Here is a 13,495-nt window from a genome sequence, read left to right as displayed (position 1 = left end):
CACCACCGTCCTTGGCTCCGCCTCTCCGACGTCTATCTTCTCCAGGTACAGCGAATCAGCATCCGGATGCTGAGGGAGGCGAGGACAGGAGGAGAGAAAGACCAATCAGTGAAGAGAAGGAAAGGAAATTAGAGATGATTTGCTGAATCCCAAATCCCCCGTGCCTATTCTGATCAAAGACGGGATCTAAAAATCAGTAATTTCTCCTCGTCTTGCTCTCTGATAGGCTGGGGGATTTCCACCATTTGGAATTCAGCATTTCTCTCAAAAAAAGGGTCTTCCAAGTTTAAATAAGGATAAATAAACTAATGAGAGAGTGAGTGAGTGAGTGAGTGAGTGGGTGAGTGAGTGAGTGAGTGAGTACCTTTTCCACACTGATGACCTTGCCCACCCTGATGTCCAGTCTGGAGGGAACCAGCTCATCCTCTTCTGCTACTTTAGGGTTCCCCTTCCCTGCTCCCTCTGACAGGGGGACACAGAGACACACAGGGTCAAGGGTCAGGAGGAACAGTCTCCTATAGGTCTACTTTAGGGTTCCCTGCTCCCTCTGACAGGGGGACACAGAGACACACAGGGTCAAGGGTCAGGAGGAACAGTCTCCTATAGGTCTACTTTAGGGTTCCCTGCTCCCTCTGACAGGGGGACACAGAGACACACAGGGTCAAGGGTCAGGAGGAACAGTCTCCTATAGGTCTACTTTAGGGTTCCCTGCTCCCTCTGACAGGGGGACACAGAGACACACAGGGTCAAGGGTCAGGAGGAACAGGTCTACTTTAGGGTTCCCTGCTCCCTCTGACAGGGGGACACAGAGACATACACAGGGTCAAGAACAGGTCAGCTCCCCTGACAGGGGGACACAGAGACACACAGGGTCAAGGGTCAGGAGGAACAGTCTCCTATAGGTCTACTTTAGGGTTCCCTTGCTCCCTCTGACAGGGGGACACAGAGACACACAGGGTCAAGGGTCAGGAGGAACTGTCTCCTATAGGTCTACTTTAGGGTTCCCTGCTCCCTCTGACAGGGGGACACAGAGACATACAGGGTCAAGGGTCAGGAGGAACTGTCTCCTATAGGTCTACTTTAGGAAGCCTTGAGGTATATGACGGTGAGAGTTGGTAACAGTAGGTTCTACTAACTGCTCTTTGCCGGGTCTGGATAGGCCGTGTTGGAGAGTTTACGGAGCTCTGGAGACTCAAACTTCTTCCTGATTGGGTCGAGCAGCTTGTTAAGGGCCACCTCCACGCCCGCCTTCAGGTCACCAGGATGGATCAGCTAGACGGCAGAGGTTAGAGGTCAAACCAATGGATGATGGGCCAACAACAGTGGGTCGTACAACATATACGTACGTACCTCTTCGCCAAATTCTTTCTCCACTTCCTCAAAGTCTGTGTAGGTTTTGTCTCCTCCGAACTTGGGGTCTCTTTTGATGGAGAACTCTGAAAGAGACGCAACACAGACATGCTGACTCTAGTGGTGCCTGGAACAGGAAGGACGACAGGGGGACGAGGACAGAACAGGAGAGACGAGGACAGAACAGGACAGAACGAGAACGAGAACAGAACGAGGAGAGACGAGAACAGAACGAGGAGAGACGAGGACAGAACGAGGAGAGACGAGAAGAGACGAGGACAGAACGAGGAGAGACGAGGACAGAACGAGGAGAGACGAGGACAGAACGAGGAGACGAGGACAGAACAGGAGAGACGAGGATAGAACGAGGACAGACGAGGAGAGACGAGGACAGAACGAGGAGAGACGAGGACAGAACAGGAGAGACGAGGACAGAACAGGACAGAACAGGAGAGACTAGGACAGACGAGGACAGAACGAGGAGAGACGAGGACAGAACAGGAGAGAACAGGAGAGACGAGGACAGAACAGGAGAGAACAGGAGAGACGAGGACAGAACAGGAGAGACGAGGACGAGGACAGAACAGGAGAGACGAGGACGAGGACAGGAGAGACGAGGACGAGGACAGGAGAGACGAGGACAGGAGAGACGAGGACAGAACAGGAGAGACGAGGACAGAACAGGAGAGACGAGGACAGACGAGGACGAGGACAGAACTAGTGGTGCTTGGAACAGGAAGGACGACAGGGGAGGAGGACAGGAGAGAGGAGGAGGACAAGAGGGAGGAGGACGAGGACAGAACAGGAGAGACGAGGACAGAACAGGAGAGACGAAGACAGAACGAGGAGAGACGAGGACAGAACGAGGAGAGGAGAGACGAGGACAGAACGAGGAGAGACGAGGACAGAACGAGGAGAGACGAGGACAGAACGAGGAGAGACGAGGACAGAACGAGGAGAGACGAGGACAGAACAGGAGAGACGAGGACAGAACGAGAGAGACGAGGACAGAACAGGAGAGATGAGGACGAGGACAGAACAGGAGAGACGAGGACGAGGACAGGAGAGACGAGGACAGACGAGGACGAGGACAGAACTAGTGGTGCCTGAAACAGGAAAGACAGGGGGAGGAGGACAGAGAGACGAGGACGAGGACAGGAGAGACGAGGACAGAACAGGAGAGACGAGGACAGACGAGGACGAGGACAGAACTAGTGGTGCCTGAAACAGGAAAGACAGGGGAGGAGGACAGGAGAGAGGACGAGGACAGAACAGGAGAGACGAGGACAGAACGAGGAGAGACGAGGACAGAACAGGAGAGACGAGGACAGAACGAGGAGAGACGAGGACAGAACAGGAGAGATGAGGACGAGGACAGAACAGGAGAGACGAGGACAGAACAGGAGAGACGAGGATAGAACGAGGAGAGACGAGGACAGAACGAGGAGAGACGAGGACAGAACGAGGAGAGACGAGGACAGAACAGGAGAGACGAGGACAGAACAGGAGAGACTAGGACAGACGAGGACAGAACGAGGAGAGACGAGGACAGAACAGGAGAGAACAGGAGAGACGAGGACAGAACAGGAGAGACGAGGACGAGGACAGAACAGGAGAGACGAGGACGAGGACAGGAGAGACGAGGACGAGGACAGGAGAGACGAGGACAGGAGAGACGAGGACAGAACAGGAGAGACGAGGACAGAACAGGAGAGACGAAGACAGAACCAGGAGAGACGAGGACAGAACGAGGAGAGACGAGGACAGAACGAGGAGAGACGAGGACAGAACGAGGAGAGACGAGGACAGAACGAGGAGACGAGGACAGAACGAGGAGAGACGAGGACAGAACAGGAGAGACGAGGACAGAACGAGGAGAGACGAGGACAGATCAGGAGAGATGAGGACGAGGACAGAACAGGAGAGACGAGGACGAGGACAGGAGAGACAAGGACAGGAGAGACGAGGACGAGGACAGGAGAGACGAGGACAGAACAGGAGAGATGAGGACAGAACAGGAGAGACGAGTACAGACGAGGACGAGGACAGAACGAGGACAGAACAGGAGAGACGAGGACAGAACGGGAGAGACGAGGACAGAACGGGCAAGACGAGGACAGAACGGGAGAGACGAGGACAGAACGGGAGAGACGAGGACAGACGAGGACGAGGACAGAACAGGAGAGACGAGGACAGATGAGGACAGAACAGGAGAGACGAGGACAGAACAGGAGAGACGAAGACAGAACAGGAGAGACGAAGACAGAACAGGAGAGACGAGGACAGAACGAGGAGAGACGAGGACAGAACAGGAGAGACTAGGACAGAACAGGAGAGACGAGGACAGACGAGGACGAGGACAGAACGAGGACAGAACAGGAGAGACGAGGACAGAACGGGAGAGACGAGGACAGAACGGGAGAGACGAGGACAGAACGGGAGAGACGAGGACAGAACGGGAGAGACGAGGACAGACGAGGACGATAGGACAGACGAGGACGAGGACAGACGAGGACGAGGACAGAACAGGAGAGACGAGGACGAGGACAGAACAGGAGAGACGAGGACAGACGAGAACGAGGACAGAACGAGGACAGAACAGGAGAGACGAGGACAGACGAGGACAGACGAGGACAGACGAGGACGAGGACAGAACGAGGACAGAACGAGGAGAGACGAAGACAGAACGAGGAGAGACGAGGACAGAACGAGGAGAGACGAGGACAGAACAGGAGAGACGAGGACAGAACAGGAGAGACGAGGACAGAACAGGAGAGACGAGGACAGAACAGGAGAGACGAGGAAGGGGACAGAACAGGAGAGAGGAGGAAGGGGACAGAACAGGAGAGAGGAGGAAGAGGACAGAACAGGAGAGAGGAGGAAGGGGACAGAACAGGAGAGAGGAGGAAGGGGACAGAACAGGAGAGAGGAGGAAGGGGACAGAACAGGAGAGAGGAGGAAGAGGACAGAACAGGAGAGAGGAGGAAGGGGACAGAACAGGAGAGACGAGGAAGGGGACAGAACAGGAGAGACGAGGAAGGGACAGAACAGGAGAGACGAGGAAGAGGACAGAACAGGAGAGAGGAGGAAGGGGACAGAACAGGAGAGAGGAGGAAGGGGACAGAACAGATGAGGAAGAGGACAGAACAGGAGAGAGGAGGAAGAGGACAGAAAAGGAGAGGAGGAAGAGGACAGAAAAGGAGAGAGGAGGAAGAGGACAGAACAGGAGAGAGGAGGAAGAGGACAGAACAGGAGAGAGGAGGAAGGGGACAGAACAGGAGAGACGAGGACAGAACAGGAGAGACGAGGACAGAACAGGAGAGACGAGGACAGAACAGGAGAGAGGAGGAAGAGGACAGAACAGGAGAGACGAGGACAGAACGAGGAGAGACGAGGACAGAACGAGGAGAGACGAGGACAGAACAGGAGAGACGAGGACAGAACAGGAGAGACTAGGACAGACGAGGACAGAACGAGGAGAGACGAGGACAGAACAGGAGAGAACAGGAGAGACGAGGACAGAACGGGAGAGACGAGGACAGACGAGGACGAGGACAGACGAGGACGAGGACAGACGAGGACGAGGACAGAAACAGGAGAGACGAGGACGAGGACAGAACAGGAGAGACGAGGACAGACGAGAACGAGGACAGAACGAGGACAGAACAGGAGAGACGAGGACAGACGAGGACAGACGAGGACAGACGAGGACGAGGACAGAACGAGGACAGAACGAGGAGAGACGAAGACAGAACGAGGAGAGACGAGGACAGAACGAGGAGAGACGAGGACAGAACAGGAGAGACAAGGACAGAACAGGAGAGACGAGGACAGAACAGGAGAGACGAGGACAGAACAGGAGAGACGAGGACAGAACAGGAGAGAGGAGGAAGGGGACAGAACAGGAGAGAGGAGGAAGAGGACAGAACAGGAGAGAGGAAGAGGACAGAACAGGAGAGAGGAGGAAGAGGACAGAACAGGAGAGAGGAGGAAGAGGACAGAACAGGAGAGAGGAGGAAGAGGACAGAACAGGAGAGACGAGGAAGGGACAGAACAGGAGAGACGAGGAAGGGGACAGAACAGGAGAGACGAGGACGAGGACAGAACAGGAGAGAGGAGGAAGGGGACAGAACAGGAGAGAGGAGGAAGGGGACAGAACAGATGAGGAAGAGGACAGAAAAGGAGAGAGGAGGAAGAGGACAGAAAAGGAGAGAGGAGGAAGAGGACAGAAAAGGAGAGAGGAGGAAGAGGACAGAACAGGAGAGAGGAGGAAGAGGACAGAACAGGAGAGAGGAGGAAGGGGACAGAACAGGAGAGACGAGGACAGAACAGGAGAGACGAGGACAGAACAGGAGAGACGAGGACAGAACAGGAGAGAGGAGGAAGAGGACAGAACAGGAGAGACGAGGACAGAACGAGGAGAGACGAGGAGAGACGAGGACAGAACGAGGAGAGACGAGGACAGAACGAGGAGAGACGAGGACAGAACAGGAGAGACGAGGACAGAACAGGAGAGACTAGGACAGAACGAGGAGAGACGAGGACAGAACAGGAGAGAACAGGAGAGACGAGGACAGAACAGGAGAGACGAGGACGAGGACAGAACAGGAGAGACGAGGACGAGGACAGGAGAGACGAGGACGAGGACAGGAGAGACGAGGACAGGAGAGACGAGGACAGAACAGGAGAGACGAGGACAGACGAGGACGAGGACAGAACTAGTGGTGCCTGGAACAGGAAGGACGACAGGGGAGGAGGACAGGAGAGAGGAGGAGGACGAGGACAGAACAGGAGAGACGAGGACAGAACAGGAGAGACGAAGACAGAACCAGGAGAGACGAGGACAGAACGAGGAGAGACGAGGACAGAACGAGGAGAGACGAGGACAGAACGAGGAGAGACGAGGACAGAACGAGAGACGAGGACAGAACGAGGAGAGACGAGGACAGAACAGGAGAGACGAGGACAGAACGAGGAGAGACGAGGACAGAACAGGAGAGATGAGGACGAGGACAGAACAGGAGAGACGAGGACGAGGACAGGAGAGACAAGGACAGGAGAGACGAGGACGAGGACAGGAGAGACGAGGACAGAACAGGAGAGATGAGGACAGAACAGGAGAGACGAGGACAGACGAGGACAGAACTAGTGGTGCCTGAAACAGGAAAGACAGGGGGAGGAGGACAGGAGAGAGGACGAGGACAGAACAGGAGAGACGAGGACAGAACAGGAGAGACGAGGACAGAACAGGAGAGACGAGGACAGAACGAGGACAGAACAGGAGAGACGAGTACAGACGAGGACGAGGACAGAACGAGGACAGAACAGGAGAGACGAGACAGAACAGGAGAGATGAGGACAGAACAGGAGAGACGAGGACAGAACAGGAGAGACGAGGACAGAACGGGAGAGACGAGGACAGAACGGGGAGAGACGAGACAGAACGGGAGAGACGAGGACAGAACGGGAGAGACGAGGACAGAACGGGAGAGACGAGGACAGAACAGGAGAGACGAGGACGAGGACAGACGAGGACGAGGACAGAACAGGAGAGACGAGGACAGATGAGGACAGAACAGAGAGACGAGGACAGAACAGGAGAGACGAAGACAGAACAGGAGAGACGAGGACAGAACAGGAGAGACGAGGACAGAACAGGAGAGACGAGGACAGAACGAGGAGAGACGAGGACAGAACAGGAGAGACTAGGACAGAACAGGAGAGACGAGGACAGACGAGGACGAGGACAGAACGAGGACAGAACAGGAGAGACGAGGACAGAACGAGGAGAGACGAGGACAGAACGAGGAGAGACGAGGACAGAACGAGGAGAGACGAGGACAGAACGAGGAGAGACGAGGACAGAACAGGAGAGACGAGGACAGAACGAGGAGAGACGAGGACAGAACGAGGAGAGACGAGGACAGAACAGGAGAGAGAGACAGGACAGAACGAGGAGAGACGAGGACAGAACGAGGAGAGACGAGAACAGAACGAGGAGAGACGAGGACAGAACGAGGAGAGACGAGAACAGAACGAGGAGAGACGAGGACAGAACAGGAGAGACGAGGACAGAACAGGAGAGACGAGGACAGAACGAGGAGAGACGAAGACAGAACGAGGAGAGACGAGGACAGAACGAGGAGAGACGAGGACAGAACAGGAGAGACGAGGACAGAACGAGGAGAGACGAGGACAGAACAGGAGAGACGAGGACGAGGACAGAACAGGAGAGACGAGGACGAGGACAGAGAGACAGGAGGACAGGAGAGACGAGGACAGGACAGGAGAGACGAGGACAGAACAGGAGAGACGAGGACAGAACAGGAGAGACGAGGACAGACGAGGACGAGGACAGAACTAGTGGTGCCTGAAACAGGAAAGACAGGGGAGGAGGACAGAGAGAGGACGAGGACAGAACAGGAGAGACGAGGACAGAACAGGAGAGACGAGGACAGAACAGGAGAGACGAGGACAGAACGAGGACAGAACAGGAGAGACGAGGACAGAACAGGAGAGACGAGTACAGACGAGGACGAGGACAGAACGAGGACAGAACAGGAGAGACGAGGACAGACGAGGACGAGGACAGAACAGGAGAGACGAGGACAGAACGGGAGAGACGAGGACAGAACGGGAGAGACGAGGACAGAACGGGAGAGACGAGGACAGAACGGGAGAGACGAGGACAGAACGGGAGAGACGAGGACAGAACGGGAGAGACGAGGACAGACGAGGACGAGGACAGAACAGGAGAGACGAGGACGAGGACAGAACAGGAGAGACAAGGACAGACGAGGACGAGGACAGAACAGGAGAGACGAGGACAGATGAGGACAGAACAGGAGAGACGAGGACAGAACAGGAGAGAGGAGGAAGGGGACAGAACAGGAGAGAGGAGGAAGGGGACAGAACAGGAGAGAGGAGGAAGAGGACAGAACAGGAGAGAGGAGGAAGAGGACAGAACAGGAGAGAGGAGGAAGAGGACAGAACAGGAGAGAGGAGGAAGGGGACAGAACAGGAGAGACGAGGAAGGGGACAGAACAGGAGAGACGAGGAAGGGGACAGAACAGGAGAGACGAGGAAGAGGACAGAACAGGAGAGAGGAGGAAGGGGACAGAACAGGAGAGAGGAGGAAGGGGACAGAACAGATGAGGAAGAGGACAGAACAGGAGAGAGGAGGAAGAGGACAGAACAGGAGAGAGGAGGAAGAGGACAGAACAGGAGAGAGGAGGAAGAGGACAGAACAGGAGAGAGGAGGAAGAGGACAGAACAGGAGAGAGGAGGAAGGGGACAGAACAGATGAGAGACGAGGACAGAACAGGAGAGACGAGGACAGAACAGGAGAGACGAGGACAGAACAGGAGAGAGGAGGAAGAGGACAGAACAGGAGAGACGAGGACAGAACGAGGAGAGACGAGGAGAGACGAGGACAGAACGAGGAGAGACGAGGACAGAACGAGGAGAGACGAGGACAGAACAGGAGAGACGAGGACAGAACAGGAGAGACTAGGACAGACGAGGACAGAACGAGGAGAGACGAGGACAGAACAGGAGAGAACAGGAGAGACGAGGACAGAACAGGAGAGACGAGGACGAGGACAGAACAGGAGAGACGAGGACGAGGACAGGAGAGACGAGGACGAGGACAGGAGAGACGAGGACAGGAGAGACGAGGACAGAACAGAGAGACGAGGACAGACGAGGACGAGGACAGAACTAGTGGTGCCTGGAACAGGAAGGACGACAGGGGAGGAGGACAGAGAGAGGAGGAGGACGAGGACAGAACAGGAGAGACGAGGACAGAACAGGAGAGACGAAGACAGAACCAGGAGAGACGAGGACAGAACGAGGAGAGACGAGGACAGAACGAGGAGAGACGAGGACAGAACGAGGAGAGACGAGGACAGAACGAGGAGACGAGGACAGAACGAGGAGAGACGAGGACAGAACAGGAGAGACGAGGACAGAACGAGGAGAGACGAGGACAGAACAGGAGAGACGAGGACGAGGACAGAACAGGAGAGACGAGGACGAGGACAGGAGAGACAAGGACAGGAGAGACGAGGACGAGGACAGGAGAGACGAGGACAGAACAGGAGAGATGAGGACAGAACAGGAGAGACGAGGACAGACGAGGACGAGGACAGAACTAGTGGTGCCTGAAACAGGAAAGACAGGGGAGGAGGACAGGAGAGAGGACGAGGACAGAACAGGAGAGACGAGACAGAACAGGAGAGACGAGGACAGAACAGGAGAGACGAGGACAGAACGAGGACAGAACAGGAGAGACGAGTACAGACGAGGACGAGGACAGAACGAGGACAGAACAGGAGAGACGAGGACAGAACAGGAGAGATGAGGACAGACGAGGACGAGGACAGAACGAGGACAGAACAGGAGAGACGAGGACAGAACGGGAGAGACGAGGACAGAACGGGAGAGACGAGGACAGAACGGGAGAGACGAGGACAGAACGGGAGAGACGAGGACAGAACGAGGAGAGACGAGGACAGAACAGGAGAGACGAGGACGAGACAGACGAGGACGAGGACAGAACAGGAGAGACGAGGACAGATGAGGACAGAACAGGAGAGACGAGGACAGAACAGGAGAGACGAAGACAGAACAGGAGAGACGAGGACAGAACAGGAGAGACGAGGACAGAACAGGAGAGACGAGGACAGAACGAGGAGAGACGAGGACAGAACAGGAGAGACTAGGACAGAACAGGAGAGACGAGGACAGACGAGGACGAGGACAGAACGAGGACAGAACAGGAGAGACGAGGACAGAACAGGAGAGACGAGGACGAGGACAGAACGGGAGAGACGAGGACAGAACGGGAGAGACGAGGACAGAACGAGGAGAGACGAGGACAGAACGAGGAGAGACGAGGACAGAACAGGAGAGACGAGACAGAACGAGGAGAGACGAGGACAGAACGAGGAGAGACGAGGACAGAACGAGGAGAGACGAGGACAGAACGAGGAGAGACGAGGACAGAACGAGGAGAGACGAGGACAGAACGAGGAGAGACGAGGACAGAACGAGGAGAGACGAGGAGAGACGAGGAGAGAACGAGGAGAGACGAGGACAGAACGAGGAGAGACGAGGACAGAACGAGGAGAGACGAGGACAGAACGAGGAGAGACGAGGACAGAACGAGGAGAGACGAGGACAGAACGAGGAGAGACGAGGACAGAACGAGGAGAGACGAGGACAGAACGAGGAGAGACGAGGACAGAACAGGAGAGACGAGGACGAGGACAGAACAGGAGAGACGAGGACGAGGACAGGAGAGACAAGGACAGGAGAGACGAGGACAGGACAGGAGAGACGAGGACAGAACAGGAGAGACGAGGACAGAACAGGAGAGACGAGGACAGACGAGGACGAGGACAGAACTAGTGGTGCCTGAAACAGGAAAGACAGGGGGAGGAGGACAGGAGAGAGGACGAGGACAGAACAGGAGAGACGAGGACAGAACAGGAGAGACGAGGACAGAACAGGAGAGACGAGGACAGAACGAGGACAGAACAGGAGAGACGAGGACAGAACAGGAGAGACGAGTACAGACGAGGACGAGGACAGAACGAGGACAGAACAGGAGAGACGAGGACAGACGAGGACGAGGACAGAACAGGAGAGACGAGGACAGAACGGGAGAGACGAGGACAGAACGGAGAGACGAGGACAGAACGGGAGAGACGAGGACAGAACGGGAGAGACGAGGACAGAACAGGAGAGACGAGGACAGAACAGGAGAGACGAGGACAGAACAGGAGAGACGAGGACAGAACAGGAGAGACGAGGACAGACGAGGACGAGGACAGAACAGGAGAGACGAGGACAGATGAGGACAGAACAGGAGAGAGACGAGAGACAGAACAGAGAGACGAGGACAGAACGAGGAGAGACGAGGACAGAAGGAGGACAGAACAGGAGAGACGAGGACGAGGACAGAACAGGAGAGACGAGGACGAGGACAGAACAGGAGAGACGAGGACAGAACAGGAGAGACGAGGACGAGGACAGAACGGGAGAGACGAGGACAGAACAGGAGAGACGAGGACAGAACGGGAGGACAAGGACAGACGAGACGAGGACAGAGGAGGACAGAACAGGAGAGACGAGGACAGAACAGGAGAGACAGACAGACGAGAACGAGGACAGAACGAGGACAGAACAGGAGAGACGAGGACAGAGGACAGACAGGACGAGGACAGAACGAGGACAGAACGAGAGAGAGACAGACAGGAGAGACGAGGACAGAACAGGAGAGAGGAGGAAGAGGACAGAACAGGAGAGAGGAGGAAGAGGACAGAACAGGAGAGAGGAGGAAGAGGACAGAACAGGAGAGAGGAGGAAGAGGACAGAACAGGAGAGAGGAGGATGAGGACAGAACAGAGAGAGGAGGAAGGGACAGAACAGGAGAGACGAGGAAGGGGACAGAACAGGAGAGAGAGAAGGGGACAGAACAGGAGAGACGAGGACAGACAGAACAGGAGAGAGGAGAAGGGGACAGAACAGGAGAGAGGGAAGGACAGAACAGGAGAGAGGAGGAAGAGGACAGAACAGGAGAGAGGAGGAAGAGGACAGAACAGGAGAGAGGAGGAAGAGGACAGAACAGGAGAGAGGAGGAAGAGGACAGAACAGGAGAGAGGAGGAAGGACAGAACAGGAGAGACGAGGAGACAGAACAGGAGAGAGGAGGAGGAGAAGAGGACAGAAAAGGAGAGAGGAGAAGAGGACAGAACAGGAGAGAGAGACGAGGACAGAACAGGAGACGAGAGAGGAGGAAGGACAGACGAGGACAGAACAGGAGAGACGAGGACAGAACAGGAGAGACGAGGACAGAACAGGAGAGAGGAGGAAGAGGACAGAACAGGAGAGACGAGGACAGACGAGACAGACGAGGAGAACGAGGAGAGACGAGGACAGAACAGAGAGACGAGGACAGAGAGAGACGAGGACAGAACGAGGAGAGACGAGGACAGACGAGGACGAGGACAGACGAGGACAGACGAGGACAGACGAGGACAGGACAGACGAGGACGAGGACAGAACAGGAGAGACGAGGACAGACGAGAACGAGGACAGAACGACAGGACAGAACAGGAGAGACGAGGACAGACGAGGACAGACGAGGACAGACGAGGACGAGGACAGAACGAGGACAGAACGAGGAGAGACGAAGACAGAACGAGGAGAGACGAGGACAGAACGAGGAGAGACGAGGACAGAACAGGAGAGACGAGGACAGAACAGGAGAGACGAGGACAGAACAGGAGAGACGAGGACAGAACAGGAGAGACGAGGACAGAACAGGAGAGAGGAGGAAGGGGACAGAACAGGAGAGAGGAGGAAGAGGACAGAACAGGAGAGAGGAAGAGGACAGAACAGGAGAGAGGAGGAAGAGGACAGAACAGGAGAGACGAGGAAGGACAGAACAGGAGAGACGAGGAAGGACAGAACAGGAGAGACGAGGAAGGGGACAGAACAGGAGAGACGAGGACAGAACAGGAGAGAGGAGGAAGGGGACAGAACAGGAGAGAGGAGGAAGGGGACAGAACAGATGAGGAAGAGGACAGAAAGGGAGAGAGGAAGAGGACAGAAAAGGAGAGAGGAGGAAGAGGACAGAAAAGGAGAGAGGAGGAAGAGGACAGAACAGAGAGAGGACGAAGAGGACAGAACAGGAGAGGAGGAAGGGGACAGAACAGGAGAGACGAGGACAGAACAGGAGAGACGAGGACAGAACAGGAGAGACGAGGACAGAACAGGAGAGAGGAGGAAGAGGACAGAACAGGAGAGACGAGGACAGAACGAGGAGAGACGAGGAGAGACGAGGACAGAACAGGAGAGACGAGGACAGAACGAGGAGAGACGAGACAGAACAGGAGAGACGAGGACAGAACAGGAGAGACTAGGACAGAACGAGGAGAGACGAGGACAGAACAGGAGAGAACAGGAGAGACGAGGACAGAACAGGAGAGACGAGGACGAGGACAGAACAGGAGAGACGAGGACGAGGACAGGAGAGACGAGGACGAGGACAGGAGAGACGAGGACAGGAGAGACGAGGACAGAACAGGAGAGACGAGGACAGACGAGGACGAGGACAGAACTAGTGGTGCCTGGAACAG

At 55.6% G+C, this 13,495-nt stretch overlaps 1 protein-coding gene across 1 annotated transcript in view; it reads right to left on the bottom strand.

Moving 5' to 3' along the window:
• yars1 (tyrosyl-tRNA synthetase 1) overlaps window positions 1-13,495 on the bottom strand; it is a 54,813-nt gene that overhangs the window by 11,620 nt on the left and 29,698 nt on the right. Inside the window, exons 9-12 of the mRNA XM_052473165.1 lie at window positions 1,351-1,436; window positions 1,137-1,272; window positions 365-462; window positions 1-69 (exon numbers count right to left, since the gene is read on the bottom strand). The exon at window positions 1-69 is cut by the window's left edge and continues 125 nt beyond it. Of these exons, the coding sequence (XP_052329125.1) occupies window positions 1-69; window positions 365-462; window positions 1,137-1,272; window positions 1,351-1,436 (389 nt within the window). The remainder of the gene's footprint in view (window positions 70-364; window positions 463-1,136; window positions 1,273-1,350; window positions 1,437-13,495) is intronic.

Source organism: Oncorhynchus keta, chromosome 20 (genome assembly GCF_023373465.1).
Source record: "Oncorhynchus keta strain PuntledgeMale-10-30-2019 chromosome 20, Oket_V2, whole genome shotgun sequence".
Taxonomy (NCBI): Eukaryota; Metazoa; Chordata; class Actinopteri; order Salmoniformes; family Salmonidae; genus Oncorhynchus; species Oncorhynchus keta.
The sequence above is the reverse complement of the archived record's forward strand: the minus strand, read 5'-3'. Positions and strand labels throughout refer to the sequence as shown.